Genomic DNA, 15915 nt, shown 5'->3' on the forward strand with positions numbered 1-15915 from the left:
ACCATTTCACCAAAAAATCTGAGAAACCTTCTTCACTATTCCCAAACCCTTCTAGCCCTAAGAAGAAGAATCTGTGTGCAGCTTATCTGTTTGGGGGCTTTTTTCTTTCTGTAAAATGATTTTTGATGCTAGCCTATGCTGCTCTTCTGCTATGACTGAATCGACAAGTGTATTAATCAACGATTTAAGCAGAGAATTCTTCTTTACTTGAAGTCTTTTATTCATTTTACTGGAGTGCAAGTAATTCCGTCACTTTGTGATTTCACGTTAGCACCATACTGAGATGAAAACGTTATTAATCATTTCTTGTTTGAGATTGTACATCAGATAATTGATGGCAACATGCTTGGATACCATTGTATAAGAACCTGAATAGAGCAGAGCATCATGAAGTCTTAGTTTGCTATGTCTATATCCACCCTACAAGTCCTTCTGTAATCACGCTTCTTCCATGACATTTGCAAACCCTCATCCTCCTTTCATGAAGTGTTACATTACAGAAAATAAAATAAAAGTAGAACTTCAGTATGTGTAGAAAACACCACCACTTTGTCACCCATATGTTGTCTGTTTGGATTTTAAGTTTTTCAAGGAAAGGACCTTGTCTTTACACTTATCTGAAAGGTGCTCTGCATGGTTTTCGGTAGTATATCAACAATGAGAGAGACTGGGATTTTCAAATGAGTCCAAAGGAATTAGGCACCAAACTCCCATTGGATTTGGGTGTCTAGCTCTTATGGTCTCTGTTAAAATTCCCAGCCCTGGTGTACCGTAGTTCTCTAGTGAAACAGTTATCTATTTATTTTTATTTAAATAATTAAAACATGCCTATACAAAGCTCATGGTGCTTTTGTGCATAATTAATATTAAAACTTAAGCCCCCAGTATTATTAAAATGGTCAAACAGGAACTCTGCCTGCCAGCCACCTACAAAAAAAAAATCCTTTCTACCCCTTTGTTGTTGCAGGAAATATAAGCTCAATTTTCTCTAAAAAACCTATCAGATAGATGTTGTATGCAGCCGGCCTAGAAGATTATCAAATTCAAGCCACTTCAGACTGAGGAGGAAGAGCAGAGTCCCGAGTCCCAGAGCCCTCGCAGAGAACACTCTACTGGCAGACCCCTCTCTTTTAAAACAAGAGGGATCCGACTCAAGCACCGCAGCTGGCTGCAGCTGGGTCAGTGTGTCACAAAGAGAGAGGCTGTCCCTCAGATAGGCAGGTCCAGGCAGGCTCGATTAGTAATTGAGGAATTGGTTCCCATTAAAAATTGTTAATAGTTGAAAGAACAGGAGTACTTGTGGCACCTTAGAGACTAACAAATTTATTTGAGCATAAGCTTTCGTGAGCTACAGCTCACTTCATCGGATGCATAGCTCATGAAAGCTTATGCTCAAATAAATTTGTTAATCTCTAAGGTGCCACAAGTCCTCCTTTTTCTTTTTGCGGATACAGACTAACACGGCTGCTACTCTGAAACCTGTTGAGAAATCTAGGACTTTCAGGCTTATAAATGGAAGGGGGACAAATGTATTCTTATCTTTTTGACATTTTGCTTTTATCCTTCATATACATCAGAAATGAAAAAAATCTCACAAGTCAGCTGCTTGAAAATGTGAGGCTACTTCTACAGAATATTCCTCCGTTGTTTTTTCCCAGTCTGTTAATCCCTTGGGAAACTGTTGTAACATCTCATAGATTTTAGGGAGTTACACTGGCATAAAACTGGAGTTATGCAGCAGTGAATCAGGCCCCAAAGATCTAAATTGTAACTAGCTTCAATAGAATGGGCTGTTTTTATGAATCAAGATTGTTCATGAGAGTAATAACTCCTGCAGATTCAAATCCCAGGGTTGGGAGTTACCTGTAGGTAAATTGAAAAGATCCGGGAAATGTTATCTGCCTTTCCTTCATATACATAGGATCATGATGTTCTGTACTCACCTAACCTAAATAGGAGCTGGTTCATGAGGATGCTTTCAGGCACGTGCAATTAACAAAATATTCATAAACACAAGTTAAGACTTATTAAAAGGTAGATGAATTTATGCCTCATTCATAAGCAGCTTCACTCAAAGAATCAAGATCTATGGAACATCAACATTTAAAAAAAAAACAGATTACCCCAGAAAAATATATGGCATACAAATAATAATTAGAAAAGGAGTACTTGTGGCACCTTAGAGACTAACCAATTTATTTGAGCATAAGCTTTCGTGAGCTACAGCTCACTTCATCGGATGCATACTGTAGCTCACGAAAGCTTATGCTCAAATAAATTGGTTAGTCTCTAAGGTGCCACAAGTACTCCTTTTCTTTTTGTGAACACAGACTAACACAGCTGTTACTCTGAAACCTGTCAAATAATAATTAGTACTTCAAGTCAAATGACTCCAAAATTTGTTTCCTGCAGGAGGGCCCTGAAGTAGAATATCATTTAATCACATGCCTAGCTTTAAGCATGTGGTGATGTGTTGCTAGATAAATATTAGTGTTACAGTAAACTGATAGTTTTAAACTTTAAAACATATATTGCAACCACATTACTCTTTTTTTGTTTGCTTGTTTCTGGCTTTCTGATTTGTAGAAATTAATTGAGGCAAAGCAAACAGCCAAGAGGAATACCACAGGCTATTTATAGTGGATATCTGTTTAAAACTGCTACATTTCAGACTTTGGAAAGAAGTCCCTCCTATAGTGAAAAAATATATTCTAGAGAAACCCAAACACTTACAGAGTTTAGGATTCTTTGAGATGTAGAAATAAAAATTATTTTGAATAGGAAGAATATTTTTACTAAAACTAATAGAGGAAAATATTTGCTCACTGGGAAGGGAAAAAGGAAAAGAGATTAAGATCATCAAAACTGACCTTGACTTATGTTTGTTTTTGAATATTTATATGGTTAAAATTAACTTTCATATGCTAATGCTTGGCTCAGTCATAAAGGGTATGCTGCGAAGCCATGCTATTTGCACAGTAGTTATCATTTTTCCTCTTGGAATGCATCCTGGATGATTCATTTTTAATACAGTTTACATTCAGGAGTTTTACAGAGATATCACGGTGTTGCATGAAAGTAAGCTGACCATAGTAACACAAAGTAATCAGAGTAACACAGAGTAGCAATATATACGCTTTTCTGATTACGGATGTTTTGGAGCGAAAAGCTTATTTTTATCAAAATAACTCTATGAATGTAGATATTTCTTTCTGAGTTAATGTCAGGTGCACATAAATTGTTTCTTATATAATCCTAAATTTACAGCAACGTTATAATTGTTGTTGTTATTGTTTATATTAATAATGTTTAGAAATAATATTATAGCTAATTTATTCACAGTTGTCAGCTGTGAGGTTGAGACAGAATTTCCCCAGGATTTTGGCAGGGACCTTATTGATTGTTTTGTTCTCTACTCCTTTTGTAGCATTGAGCAGGGATAATCTTTTAGGATTAGGTGGGTCTGTCCCACACTATTAACTTTGTGCAGTTGCAGGGGGTTAAAGAACCTTGGCCCTTCTTTTATATATTAATTAATCATATTTGTAACTGCATATAGTGACATATATAAAAATACTTAGCTATAAAACCTGTGGGAAATACATTTTAAACTATTTCACTTCCCCTTTTCTTAATTTAGATTCTTTGTAGTGGTGGACAAATCACAAAAGGTTCAAATAAACACTCAGAAGCTCAGTTGTTTAATTATGCTTTATCTCTTCCACTTCGGTCTGCAGAATTGGACAGGAAATCTCACCAGAAACAGACTCTTGTTGTTCTGCCACTTCTTCCAGACAAGAGTGGAAACTGGAAGTGTAGAAGCCTTGCAAAAATAAAACGCGGCAGGGGGAATTACATGAGCATTTTCAACCCTGTGAAAGGTTTGGCTCAGCTCTGAGTGAAGGTTCCAACTGACTTTAGTTTGGGTGGTTTTGTTTTGAATTGATAGGTTTTATTTTAAATAATTTGTCCATTTCTCATTTTATGTGGAGTATCTTTGCAGTCAGGTAAAGTAAATTGTATGCAAGGCGCAGAGCTATCTGGTGTTAAAACTAGTTCACAAAGGGAACAAAGACACTTTACCCTTTTATTTAAAAAAAAAAAAAAAAAAGTTGGAAGTACTGGATATGGTGGATTATATTTCCTAAATTGTACTTGAAAACTAGATTACTCAGAGTAAATATTCCCATTTCTGAGGACTACATAACAATTATTTTAAAAAAATTAATCAATAATTGGTTTGCCAGGAAATATTAACTACATAAGGTGATTAATTACATATCAATACTTTTGCTTATGCTTTTTAGGTGGTAGAGGGGAAGATGGTTGCCCTGTTATCACATTCCCAGACTACCCAGCTTTCAGCGAGATCCCAGAGAAAGAGTTTCAGAATGTCCTGACATATCTAACTAGCATTCCAAGGTAGGTGCTTGTTGTGCCAGAGAAAACAGCAATGGTTATCAAATATGTTTACGTTCAATCACCTGTGTCATACAGGTTGCAAAGTTCAGACTCTGTGACCAATTATATGGAGAAAAGAAACAATACAATTTGTCTCATGATGAATTATAGTCATTAAGAGTTTTTATTGGTAATATAGCTCGATATGAGAGTTAAGAGGTCGTATTTATGCTTCACCGGCACGTCAGAGAAAATAATTCTCTGCTGCAAGCAAATGCAGTTTTTGAGCTATGCCCCTCTATTCTGTGAAAAGAATTGGCTGGGTCCTGTTGTTTCACTGCATTCTCAATTTCATTAAAAATGTACACATGCTTGGGGCAACATCTCATTCTTGTTAACAAAACCAAACCTGGAAAAGCCCGCATTATTCTGTGGGATCATCTGTCTCCCTTCTGGACTTTTGAGGATTCCCTGTTGCACCAGTCACTATTTTACACCCTGTTACCTTGTTGAGGCCCCACAATGGAACAGCAGCCTTCCAGGCAAGGAAACTCTGGGCAGGATACCCCTCAGAGCATGAGAATACTACTTAGTTATTCCCAACTTCTTCTACTGATCAATGTGCATATTCTCTTTTTTTCCCCCAGCAGCTGAGCACACTATCTTTGCAGAACTTTCATCTCCTTCTGGTTGTGGTGCACAAAAACTGGCCAAGCAATTTACCATGGTTCTTTTACATAGCAGTGTGGTTCCTTTTATTAAGCCAGTGGGCCAGCCCACAGAAACCATGTTTTACTGTAAGCTTATTGTGGAATCAAGATTATTCCAATTTTTCTGACCTCCAGAATGAGAGAAAGGCATTTTATTTTATTATTCTTTTAAGTTCTAAAATCATCTTTGTTGCCAAATATATCCCCCTATTCTCAACCATTGGTTTTGCAAGGGTCAGATGTAGGAATTGACTCTTTACTTGATCAACCTGAGGTCTCTTAATAATGGGTAGGTTCCTTGTGTGCAGAGACTACTGCCTATCATGTTGACCAACATTGTCTTATTGTTGACTTGTACGCCTCCATCTGTCTATGTCCATCTTTCATCTTTTTTCCTATACTTAAATGGCCCTTGCCTGAAGGGGCTTACGATCTTTTTGCTCTGTTTGCAAAGCACATAACACAATGGGGTCATGGTCTATGACCACGTCCCTAGGCACTACAATAATACAAATTATAAATAACAATAAATCAATAATAGGGTAGAATGCATTTGTCATAAATATAAAGGGAAGGGTAAACACCTTTAAAATCCCTCCTGGCCAGAGGAAAAACTCTTCATCTGTAAAGGGTTAAGAAGCTAGGATAACCTCGCTGGCACCTGACCAAAATGACCAATGGGGAGACAAGATACTTTCAAAACCTGGGGGGAGGGAGAAACAAAGCCTCTCTCTCTCCGTCTGTGTGATGCTTTTGCCGGGAACAGAACAGGAATGGAGTCTTTGAACTTAGTAAGTAATCTAGCTAGATATGCGTTAGATTCTGTTTTCTTTAAATGGCTGAGAAAATAAGCTGTGCTGAATGGAATGTAGATTCCTGTTTTTGTGTCTTTTTGTAACTTAAGGTTTTGCCTAGGGGGACTCTCCATGTTTTGAATCTAATTACCTTGTAAGGTATTTACCATCCTGATTTTACAGAGGTGATTCTTTTACTTTTTCTTCAATTAGAATTCTTCTTTTAAGAATCTGATTGCTTTTTCATTGTTCTTAAGATCCAAGGGTTTGGGTCTGTGTTCACCTGTACCAATTGGTGAGGATTCTTGTCAAGCCTTCCCCAGGAAAGGGCGTGGAGGGCTTGGGAAGATTTTTTGGGGGAAAGACATTTCCAAATGGGCTCTTTCCCAGTTATATAGCTGTTAGACATTTGGTGGTGGCAGCGATAAAGTCCAAGGGCAAAAGGTAAAATAGTTTGTACCTTGGGGAAGTTTTAACCTAAGCTGGTAAAAAATAAGCTTAGGGGGTTTTCATGCAGGTCCCCACATCTGTACCCTAGAGTTCAGAGTGGGAAAGGAACCTTGACGGCATTACAAATATTTGGTCAACATACTGTACTACCCCAAGGTGTGTTGTTTTGTTGCATTATTTCAACAATGTAAGAGAAATGTAATTATACTATACATAGCTTTCTGAGTTAGAAACAGCTCACTTATAAAAACATGATTATCTAGCACTGTCCCTTGAGCAGTGTTCTTTCCTCTGTGCATCACAATAATAGCAGTATTTGAGCAGGGGAGACCAAAGTAAATTGTGTATCTGCAGCTACTAGACTATTTTTGAAATAACTGTTGGTGGTAAGTGGCCTCTGTATAAACTGTTTTATTTACCCTGTACTCTTTTTAAGAGAAACATTTGTTTTTGCATATTGTTTAACTTTAGTCTCACCTTTTTTCATACCTTGCTTGCTACTCTGTAAAGAGACACCATAACTGTTATACACACCACAGAGTTACTGGCAGTGGTCTGAGCTGTACTTGGTGACTCTGCAGTGTACCAAACCGTGGATAGGCCAAGTAAGTTGCCGGAATTGAGAAATCAGTCTGACCAAGTGTGTCTGTAGGGCGCTGGTGCTGTGGAGAGAGAAGAAAATACTAAACAGGATGGAGATGTAAGGAACAGAGCAGGGAGTTGAGGAGGACTCACAGGGAAACACAGGAAGAAGGCTTTTTGGAGGAGTGGGAAGCTTTGGGGAAGAGACAAGCATGAGAGGGGAATAGTTGGGCATACTTTCATAGTGGGAAGGGACCTGACTGAGCTGTGGGATCAACCAAGGTTAAAGCAAGCTGACCTGGAGAGAGAGAGAGAGAGGGGCACTTCCTGGTTCAAAAGACAAACCATGTGCTGCAGGAGAATAATCCTGGATGTCCTTGTAGGACCCTGGCCTCATCCCAAAGAGTGCTCCATAGTGGTGAGGAAATGGAGGCAGGGAAATGCACGTGTAGGGTTTACTATTCTGTGCATATCTTGTGTTAGTAAGTAAAGAGCAATGGCGTGTTAGTGTCCTATGCAAAGTGCATGTGTGCGTGCGCATGGGAGACCAACCGCATACCCCCCCAGGAGGTAAACTCTAAAGCCAGAGTGCCCACACAACTGGAGTTCTGACAGAGGGTGTAATTAAGCTACTGGAAGTCTAATGAGTGGGAGGGCAGCACTACTTCTAGGGGCCAGACTGTCGGACCATGGGTCCCAGCTCTTAGGCGGGGGGTGCTAGACAGAGGGTCTGCACCCTGAGCATGTACCGAGAGACTCCAAGCTTTGGGCAGTGCCTGAATTCTGTTCAGACTCTGAAGGCTTAAGGCCCGCTGGATCTGGAGAGAGCCCAGCTAGAAGGAGCTTTACCAGGGCTGTGTGCATGACAGTCCTCTTCATCACAACCCACAAGTCCTGCCTGCCCAAATAGTGGATACAAACCTGGGCCTCCAAGGGAATGGTGAAGATGAGTGAGCTGGCATGATGCTGTGTGTGTAGGTTTATATGTATAGATATTGCAAGCTAACAAAGGAAATGGGTTGGGGGGAGGTCCTCAATCCCTTAGCAGTTTGAAATATTATCTTAATTTTCTACATTGAGTATTTTATTTAATGCAGTGCAACTCCCTCAAGCGGATATGGCTGGAATTACATATTTTATAGATACAAGGATGTAATACAGTGAACAAAATCCTCTTGAGAGCATCATCTAATGTGCTTTGTAATCTTTGTAAATATTAAATACAAAGCGCTTTTGTGACCAAATTTATCAACCGTATACGTTTAAGTCGTCCTGCTATAGCAGTGCAACTCATGGATTAAGGATGAGTGCTGTAGATCAGTGGTTTTCAACCAGGGGTACGTTACCCCTGGGGGGTACACAGAGCTTTTCCAGGAGGTACATCAGTTCATCTAGATATTTGCCTAGTTTTGCAACAGGCTACATAAAAAGCACTAGCAAAGTCAGTACAAACGAAAATTTCATACGCACAAAATGAGAACGTAAGCAATTTGTCAGTAATAGTGTGGCTGTGACGCTTTTGTATTTTTATGTCTGATTTTGTAAGCAAGTAGTTTTTAAGTGAGGTGAAACTTGGGAGTATGCAAGACAAATCAGATTTCTGAAATGGGTACAGCAGTTTGGAAAGGCTGAGAACCACTGCTGTAGAGTGTAGACTGTGAAGGATTGGTAGCTAATCCCTTTACTGCTCCTGTTTTGATAATGAGATGTGGTGTGGGTGCGTATCTGTGTTTTAAGTTTGTCTGTTTAAAGAAGACCTTTAAAACCATTGTCTTCATCGTAGCTACTGATATTTTTGATAGATGATACTGAATAAAGTAGGGTTTTATCTTATGTAAAGGGTGGAGTTTCATGTTTCTGTTTTGCTTTGCTTTTCTTGTAAAAAAACTAAATTTAATCAAGCCACATCAAGTTGCTTTTTAAAAGTTTTTACAGTAGTGTAATCCCTCAGCAACAACAATTCAAGCAACAATGCATGGCAGTATGTAACTTACTAGGGAGATGCGTCCTAACAAAAATATTTAAAAACTAAGGGCTCGACACTGCAAACATTTATACAGATGAATAACTTTAGTCACAGGAGTTAGTGCCATTTGAAATTAATGGCACTGTCATTTTAATAAAGTTATGCACATGCTTATGTTTTTGCAGGAGTTCGGTTTGATGTTAATAAAGTTACCTTACTGAGATATTAATAAAGTACTAGGAACCAGTACAGAGCAATGACCCTACAGGCTTGTCTTCACAAACAGCACTACAGCAGTGCTGTTACACTGATACAGTTGCGTCACTGTAGCACTTTAGTGAAGATGCTCCTCTACCGACGGAAGAGCTTCTGCCATCAGCATAGTAAATCCACCTCCCCGAGAGGCGGTAGCTATGTTGACGGGAGACTCCCTCCCATCAGCATAGCACTGTCAACAAAGGGGGTTAGGTCAGTATAGCTACATAGCTCAGGAGTGTGGATTTTTTTTCACACCCCTGAGTGACATAGTTATACAGACATAAGACTGTAGTGTAAACCTGACCTTAATCTTATAGCAGTTAGAAATATTCTTGGGTCTTAAAAAGAACTCCCTCCAGGGCTAATCTCCTCGTCTGGTGGAGAAAGCAGAGGAGACTGTGTTTCTTGCTGTCTCACGTCTTTACAGGGTGGGTACTGTGATCATAGCTGCTGCTAAGCTGTAGAGAGGAAGATGAGGTAGTACAGCACAGTGATAGTTCATAATTAATAAGTGGGTGAATGCCAGAGGACCCCAATTTACATTGTCCAATGTCAAGTATCAGTACCCTGAAGTGGTACAGGCACCCTTGGGATGTACTCTTAGGATATGTCTATGTTAGGGAAAAAGGGTTCCCCTCCCGTCTAGGGTTAGGAGGGTAGCCTTCCCTGGACTTCTGTATTAGCCAAACAAAACACAGAGTCTTGGCTCTTTGATAAAGTGAGGCACTTTATTGCTAGCAAATACGACAGCTGAAGGGCTCACCAATTCCTTTTCAGAGGAAAATGGTGAAGCCCCGAACAAAGAACAGGGATGAGCTTTTATAGCTTGGTTCAACATACATTGTGATATCTCTTCCAGTTCGAACCGGTTAACCCAGTCTGTTTGAAGTTCTGGGGTAGGTAAGAGCATGGAGGCTTATCTGTATAAGGAATTCTCTCCCCAAAAGCAGGGAGTGCAGGTTACACACAGTTCATATTCTTTCTATCCATAAACAAAGTAAAAAGGACAGATAAGCATAGAAAAAAGACAGCAGCGTAGCTTTACATGATTATAGGGTCGCTTTCTGGGTTTTTTTCCCTATCAGTTCCCCCCTTTGAGCCTGAAGATAATTATCTTACATGGCTCATTATTCATTGTTTAACATGTTCATATGTTTCTCATCTTGGTTAACACCACCTTTCTTTACATATAGTATCTTTGCTGGACTCATGGTTTTGGTACATACCCGGTGGAAGAGGGCACAACAACTGGACGCACAGCAGAACAGCAGACCCACAATCATAAGGAATCCCACTTCATACACAAACAAGGTTTTTAGCCATCCAAAGTTAGGCAACCAGCTGGTGAGCCAGCCCCACAAGTCAAAGCCCACACTGGGAGAAATAGAGGCCTGCTTATGAAAGAAGGCTGACACGTTTGCAATTATGTTAGTATCTGTGACTATGCATCCGCTTTGATTTACATAAAGGCAGCATGTGGCATTGAGAAATGTGCACACCCCTCCCTGTGCACTTAAAAGCTGATCCAGGGCCAACCTGTTTTGCATACTGTAGCGAGCTAGTGAGCTTATTTCTTCTTGCAAAGCTTGGATTGCATCTTGAGTGGCGTTAGTAAATATTTCCATTTCGGCTGACATATTTTTTAGCGCGTATTTAAGTTGGCCCACCCCCACCCATGGAAAAAGAATACGGAAGGCGCGCATACCTGTACTGCCTTCCTTGACAATAGGATTATAACTGGTATCTCGACGGGTTTGTCGGGTTGTGTCTCTGATTTCTATTAAGTCTCTACGATGCATCCCTCCTGGCCAGGCAAAGGCCACCGTGCATCTTCCCAACCACTTTGGGGGCAAGGTCTTTCCTGCCCAAGTGCCACATACCCACCATAAGTGATGATCTCCTAATACTATGCTATAGTTGCCTTTATTGCCCCCTGAGTTCTGAGATACTTTCTGCAATCGTCCCACCAGGGATGCAGCATCATCAGGATTGGGTCCTATTCCCCCCCATTTCCATAATGTAAGGCCGGCAAATTGAGTCGCATTTTCTCTGAGAATGTACCCCACATAGCCTCCAGCACGGGCATAGTTGGCTACCTCAGTACCATTGGGATACAGCAAAAGAGTAGTACTTGCATTGTTTTCCAAAATTAGAATTTTCTCACAGTGGGTTTTCGGGTATTTTCCCAGAGTAGTTTTGCCTCGGGTGCGTAGCGACCTTTTTTCTATGCACAAGGGGGCCTTAACGAGCAAGTCTGGGCGATGGTTCGGGATCCAGGTCCTAAAATCTATGGGTCCCCTTCCCCTTTTTCCCTTTTGGCCGTACCACGCCAAACCATTTTGCCAAGAATTGAGGAGCGCTGGAACCGGCAAAATGGGGAACCCTTGCAGTGAATGGGAAGAGAAGTGGGAACACACCCAACAGTCACTAACATTCCATGCGTTGGTTAAATTTTGGGCTAATTGTAGAAACGTATTTTTATCCCAACCCCCCAGGGCAGAGGTCCAGGTTAACGCCCATAGCCATACATACATTATAAACACTACCAGCTACTAACAACTCTAAAAAAATAATATTAATACAATATTTGTAACAGTATACTAATACTCCAGAGTTCTGTAACTGCTTCTGATTCCGCTGATTGACCGGTACCCAGTTCATGTAGAAGCGGCGGTCATGATGGGAGTCGTTGGGGATGTTGGAGCAGGAACCTTTTTACAGTGGCTGCAGTGCACCCATCTATCGATGCCCTCGACCTTCACTGCAGTTGGAGTAGTCAGAAGGACTTGGGCCGGGGCCGACCACCTTGGTTCCAGGCAATGCTTCCTTCGATGGATTTTAACACAGACAAAGTCTCCTGGAAAAAGAGAGTGCGCACAAGTATCAAGCGGTAAAGGTTGGGCATCTTTTACTCTGGCCCATGCATCACTCAAGGCATCTTGCAACATGCGACAATAACCCGCCAACTTATCTTGCCCAGCCATTAATGAAGTTTTTGCTGGGGCAAACCCGTCTACACTGGTTAGAGGAATCGGCAAGGGTCGGCCAAATAGAATTTCGAACGGTGTCAACGAATGCTTCCTATGGGGTGTATTACGAAGATTGGTTAACACTATGGGTAACACTTCAGGCCACTTTAATTCAGTCTGCTCGCATAGCTTTGCCAATTGGGTTTTTATCAGCCCATTCACCCTTTCTATTTTTCCTGAACTTTGTGGATGATAGGGGGTATGCAAGGCTTGTTTTATGCCGAGGGCCTTTGCTAAGTGTTGAATAATTTGGGAAGTGAAATGGGGGCCTTGGTCACTTTCCAAACGAGTCATTATCCCGAAGCGGGGCACTATCTCCTTGAGGAGACACTTCGCTACGGATACTGCATCTGCCCTTCGAGTGGGGAAAGCCTCAACCCACCCTGAAAAAAGATCAACCAGGACAAGCAAGTGTTTTAGTCCTGTCACTGGTGGTAAGTCCATGAAGTCCATCTGGACCACAGCAAATGGGTACTCAGGCAGTTTGCAATGTCCCATAGCTTGTGGTTTGACTGCTCCTTGGTGATTGTACCGTTGACACAATTCACACTGTGCAGTGACGGTCTTCGCAGCTGCATGGACCCCCGGAGCAAAAAACAACTTCTCCATTTGAGCCACTAATCCCCCCTTTCCCAGGTGCGAGGCCAGGTGGAGTGCCTGGGAAACCTGAGGGAGGAGTTGTCTTGGGAGAACCGGACAACCGTCCGGGCTGACGTAGAGGTTGTCCTTATTTAGGTGGCATCCAATGGATTTCCAACGGCTAACTTCGGCCGGGGGCGTCGTCTGCTGGGCAGAGAGCAAAACGGCTAGCGTCACTGGTTGCAGTAGCAGGGGTGCCAAAAAAGGAAAAGGGGCTGGAGCCCCACAGAGGGCAGCATGACGGGCCGCCGAATCGGCTGCAGCATTTCCCTTGGAAACCTCGTCCGAGGCGCGGGAGTGGCCCTTACAGTGTGAAACCGAAACAGCTGCAGGAAGTTGAATAGCCTCTAACAAGGCAGAAATCAAGGCAACATGGGAGATCTGAGAGCCACTGGAGGTAAGGAACCCACGATACTTCCAAAGTTGTTCAGTAGAGTGGCATACCGAAAAGGCATATTTGGAGTCAGTATAGATGGCCACAGTTTTGTTTTCAGCTAATTGACAGGCCCTAACAAGCGCCACGAGTTCTGCTGCTTGCGCTGACTTTTGTGTAGGTAAGGCATGCGCTTCAAGCGTTGCCATCAGGGTAACAATTGCATAGCCAACTCGTAAGGCCCCAAACTCGTCCCGACAGGCGGAACCATCACAAAATAATTGGAGGTCAGGATTCTGCAATGGAATATCAGAGAGGTCAGGACGAGGCGTGGAGATCAAATCCACCACGTGGAGGCAATTATGAGGTTCCCCATCCTCAGGCAGAGGCAAAAGGGTTGCAGGATTCAGGACTTCGCAGCAGCGTAGGGTAACAGCCTGATTGGCGAGCAAGGCCAATTTGTACCTGGTCAGTCTGGCTGCTGTGAGGTGCTGCGTGGATCCACGATTAAGAAGTGCTGCAACGGCATGAGGCACTTGAACTAGAAGAGGGTGGCCCAAGGTAAGCCCCGAAGCTTTCTCGACCAACACAGCGGCAGCCGCAACAGCGCGGAGACAGGGCGGAAGACCCTGAGCCACTGGGTCAAGAAGGACCGAAAAATAAGCCACCGGTCGCTGGCCAGGCCCAAAGGGCTGAGTTAGCACACCAGACGCCGTGCCAGATTGTTCATGGCAAAATAAGGTGAAAGGCTTTGCGTAATCCGGTCTGCCCAGGGCTGGTGCAGAAGTTAATGCTTGTTTGAGGGCGGTAAGGGCGTTGTTGTGTAGAGTCGTCCATGGTAAGGGTTCGGGAACGGAATCCAGCAGCAAATCGGTGAGGGGGTGCACTAACTCCACATAAGCCGGAATCCAGGCTCTACAATAGCCACTTGCTCCCAGTAACTGGCGGAGTTGCTTTTTAGTGGTAGGCCTTGGCATACTCAGAACGCTTTCAATCCTGTCCTGAGTAAGTGCAGTAGAAGCATATGAAATACGATGCCCCAAATATTCCACCTCGGGTTGGGCAAACTGTAGCTTGGAGAGTGCCACCTTGTGACCTTTTTCGGCCAATGCAAAAAGAAGGATTCGAGTGTCCTGTACACAGGCAGCCTTGGCTGTAGAGCACAATAACAGATCATCAACGTATTGAATCAAAGTAGAACCCATAGTCAACGAAATAGAGTCCAGATCTCGCTTTAAATACTGGCTGAAGATGGTAGGGCTCTCCCTGTAGCCCTGAGGGAGGCGGGTCCATACGTATTGACATCCGTCAAAGGTAAAGGCAAATAGGAACTGTGAGTCTGGGTGCACAGGGATGCTGAAAAATGCTGAAGACAGATCAATCACAGTAAAATAAGTAGCCCCTGGGGGAATAGCAGTTAAAATAGTTGCTGGATTGGGAACAACCGGAGCTCTCGGGATCACAATAGCATTAATCAGTCGGAGGTCATGCACGAAACGGTAAACCGGTTTGCCATCGGGGCCAGGCTTGGGTTTCTTAACAGGAAGAATAGTTGTACTGCAAGGGCTGGTAGCCTCCTTAATGATTCCTTGAGTTAAAAGCTGTTGTAGGACTGGCCGAATGCCCTCTATGGCCTCTTTAGGCAATGGATATTGCATTTTTCGGGGCAGAGGGATATCTGTACGGTAATTGATATACACCGGTTCTGCTGACTTTAAAAGTCCAGTTTCAGTGGACGCCGAGGCCCACAATGCTTCAGGAATATCAGATAACTCAGCAGGGACAAAGGGGGCGGTGGGTGTAGTGGCTAACAATGCCATTACCGTAGCTTCAGGGACCGAAGTAGGGACTGAGAGATATAGCCCCTCCGGGCTGCAAGTTATAGTTGCTCGTAGTTTACATAACAGATCTTTACCTAATAAATTTGCAGGACAGGAAGTTGCAATTAAAAAGCTATGATCCTCTGATAACGGGCCAAGCTGGACCGTTTGCTCCGCAGTTAGAGGAAGGGCGCACACGGTGCCACCAACGCCTATAGCTTTTACGGTTGCAGAAGTGGTAGGAAGGGTGGGGTCCTGTAGAGTACTTCTATCTGCCCCGGTGTCAATTAACATTGAATAAGTTTTTCCTCCCACCACAACTGGAAGCTCCGGGTGGTTTGCATCCAACAGCACTGTCCAAGAAGCGGAGGGGGTTCCTGGCGAGGGGGACAAAGCATTGTGGGCAGCTAGCTTTCAATCAGTACTTCCTTTTTCTCCCCCCCTTTCCTGTACCCTCTGGTAGGCTTGCATAAGAGGGTCAGCTGGCTGGAGGGGGTAATTTGGGCACTGGGCAGCCCAGTGTCCTTTTTGTCGGCACCGCCAGCACTCATCTGGCCCTGCCCTCCCGGGCCGTGGCTGGAAGTTCTGACCTTGTGGTCCCCATCCCTGGGTAGAGCTGCCTCCTCTTCCGCCTCGTCCCCGAAAGCCTCCCCTCCTGCGGCTTGCATCCCGTCCCCGAGAGCCGTCTTGGAAACCTTGCAACTGCAGATTAAGGAGCTTTTCGGACCTCCTAGTGTCTAATTCCTTCCTATTCCTCCAGGCATGGGCTGCTAACCCCACCACCTCCTCCAGCGTTTTGTTTTCATAAGCTGGTTGACTACACACATACTTCCGAGCGAATGGTAATAAATTTTTTACATACTGGCCGATCACTTGTGTTTTCGCTACAGGGG

General features: G+C 43.1%; 1 protein-coding gene across 15 annotated transcripts in view; it reads left to right on the forward strand.

Annotated features, from left to right (window-relative positions):
* Positions 1-15915, forward strand: part of MCF2L (MCF.2 cell line derived transforming sequence like) — a 266639-nt gene that overhangs the window by 153536 nt on the left and 97188 nt on the right. For all 15 annotated transcript variants that reach the window (XM_073350279.1, XM_073350290.1, XM_073350166.1 and 12 more), the window contains one exon: positions 4308-4422. In XM_073350279.1, coding sequence (XP_073206380.1) covers positions 4308-4422 — 115 coding nt within the window. The remainder of the gene's footprint in view (positions 1-4307; positions 4423-15915) is intronic.

This window comes from Lepidochelys kempii, chromosome 1 (genome assembly GCF_965140265.1).
Source record: "Lepidochelys kempii isolate rLepKem1 chromosome 1, rLepKem1.hap2, whole genome shotgun sequence".
Classification (NCBI taxonomy): Eukaryota; Metazoa; Chordata; order Testudines; family Cheloniidae; genus Lepidochelys; species Lepidochelys kempii.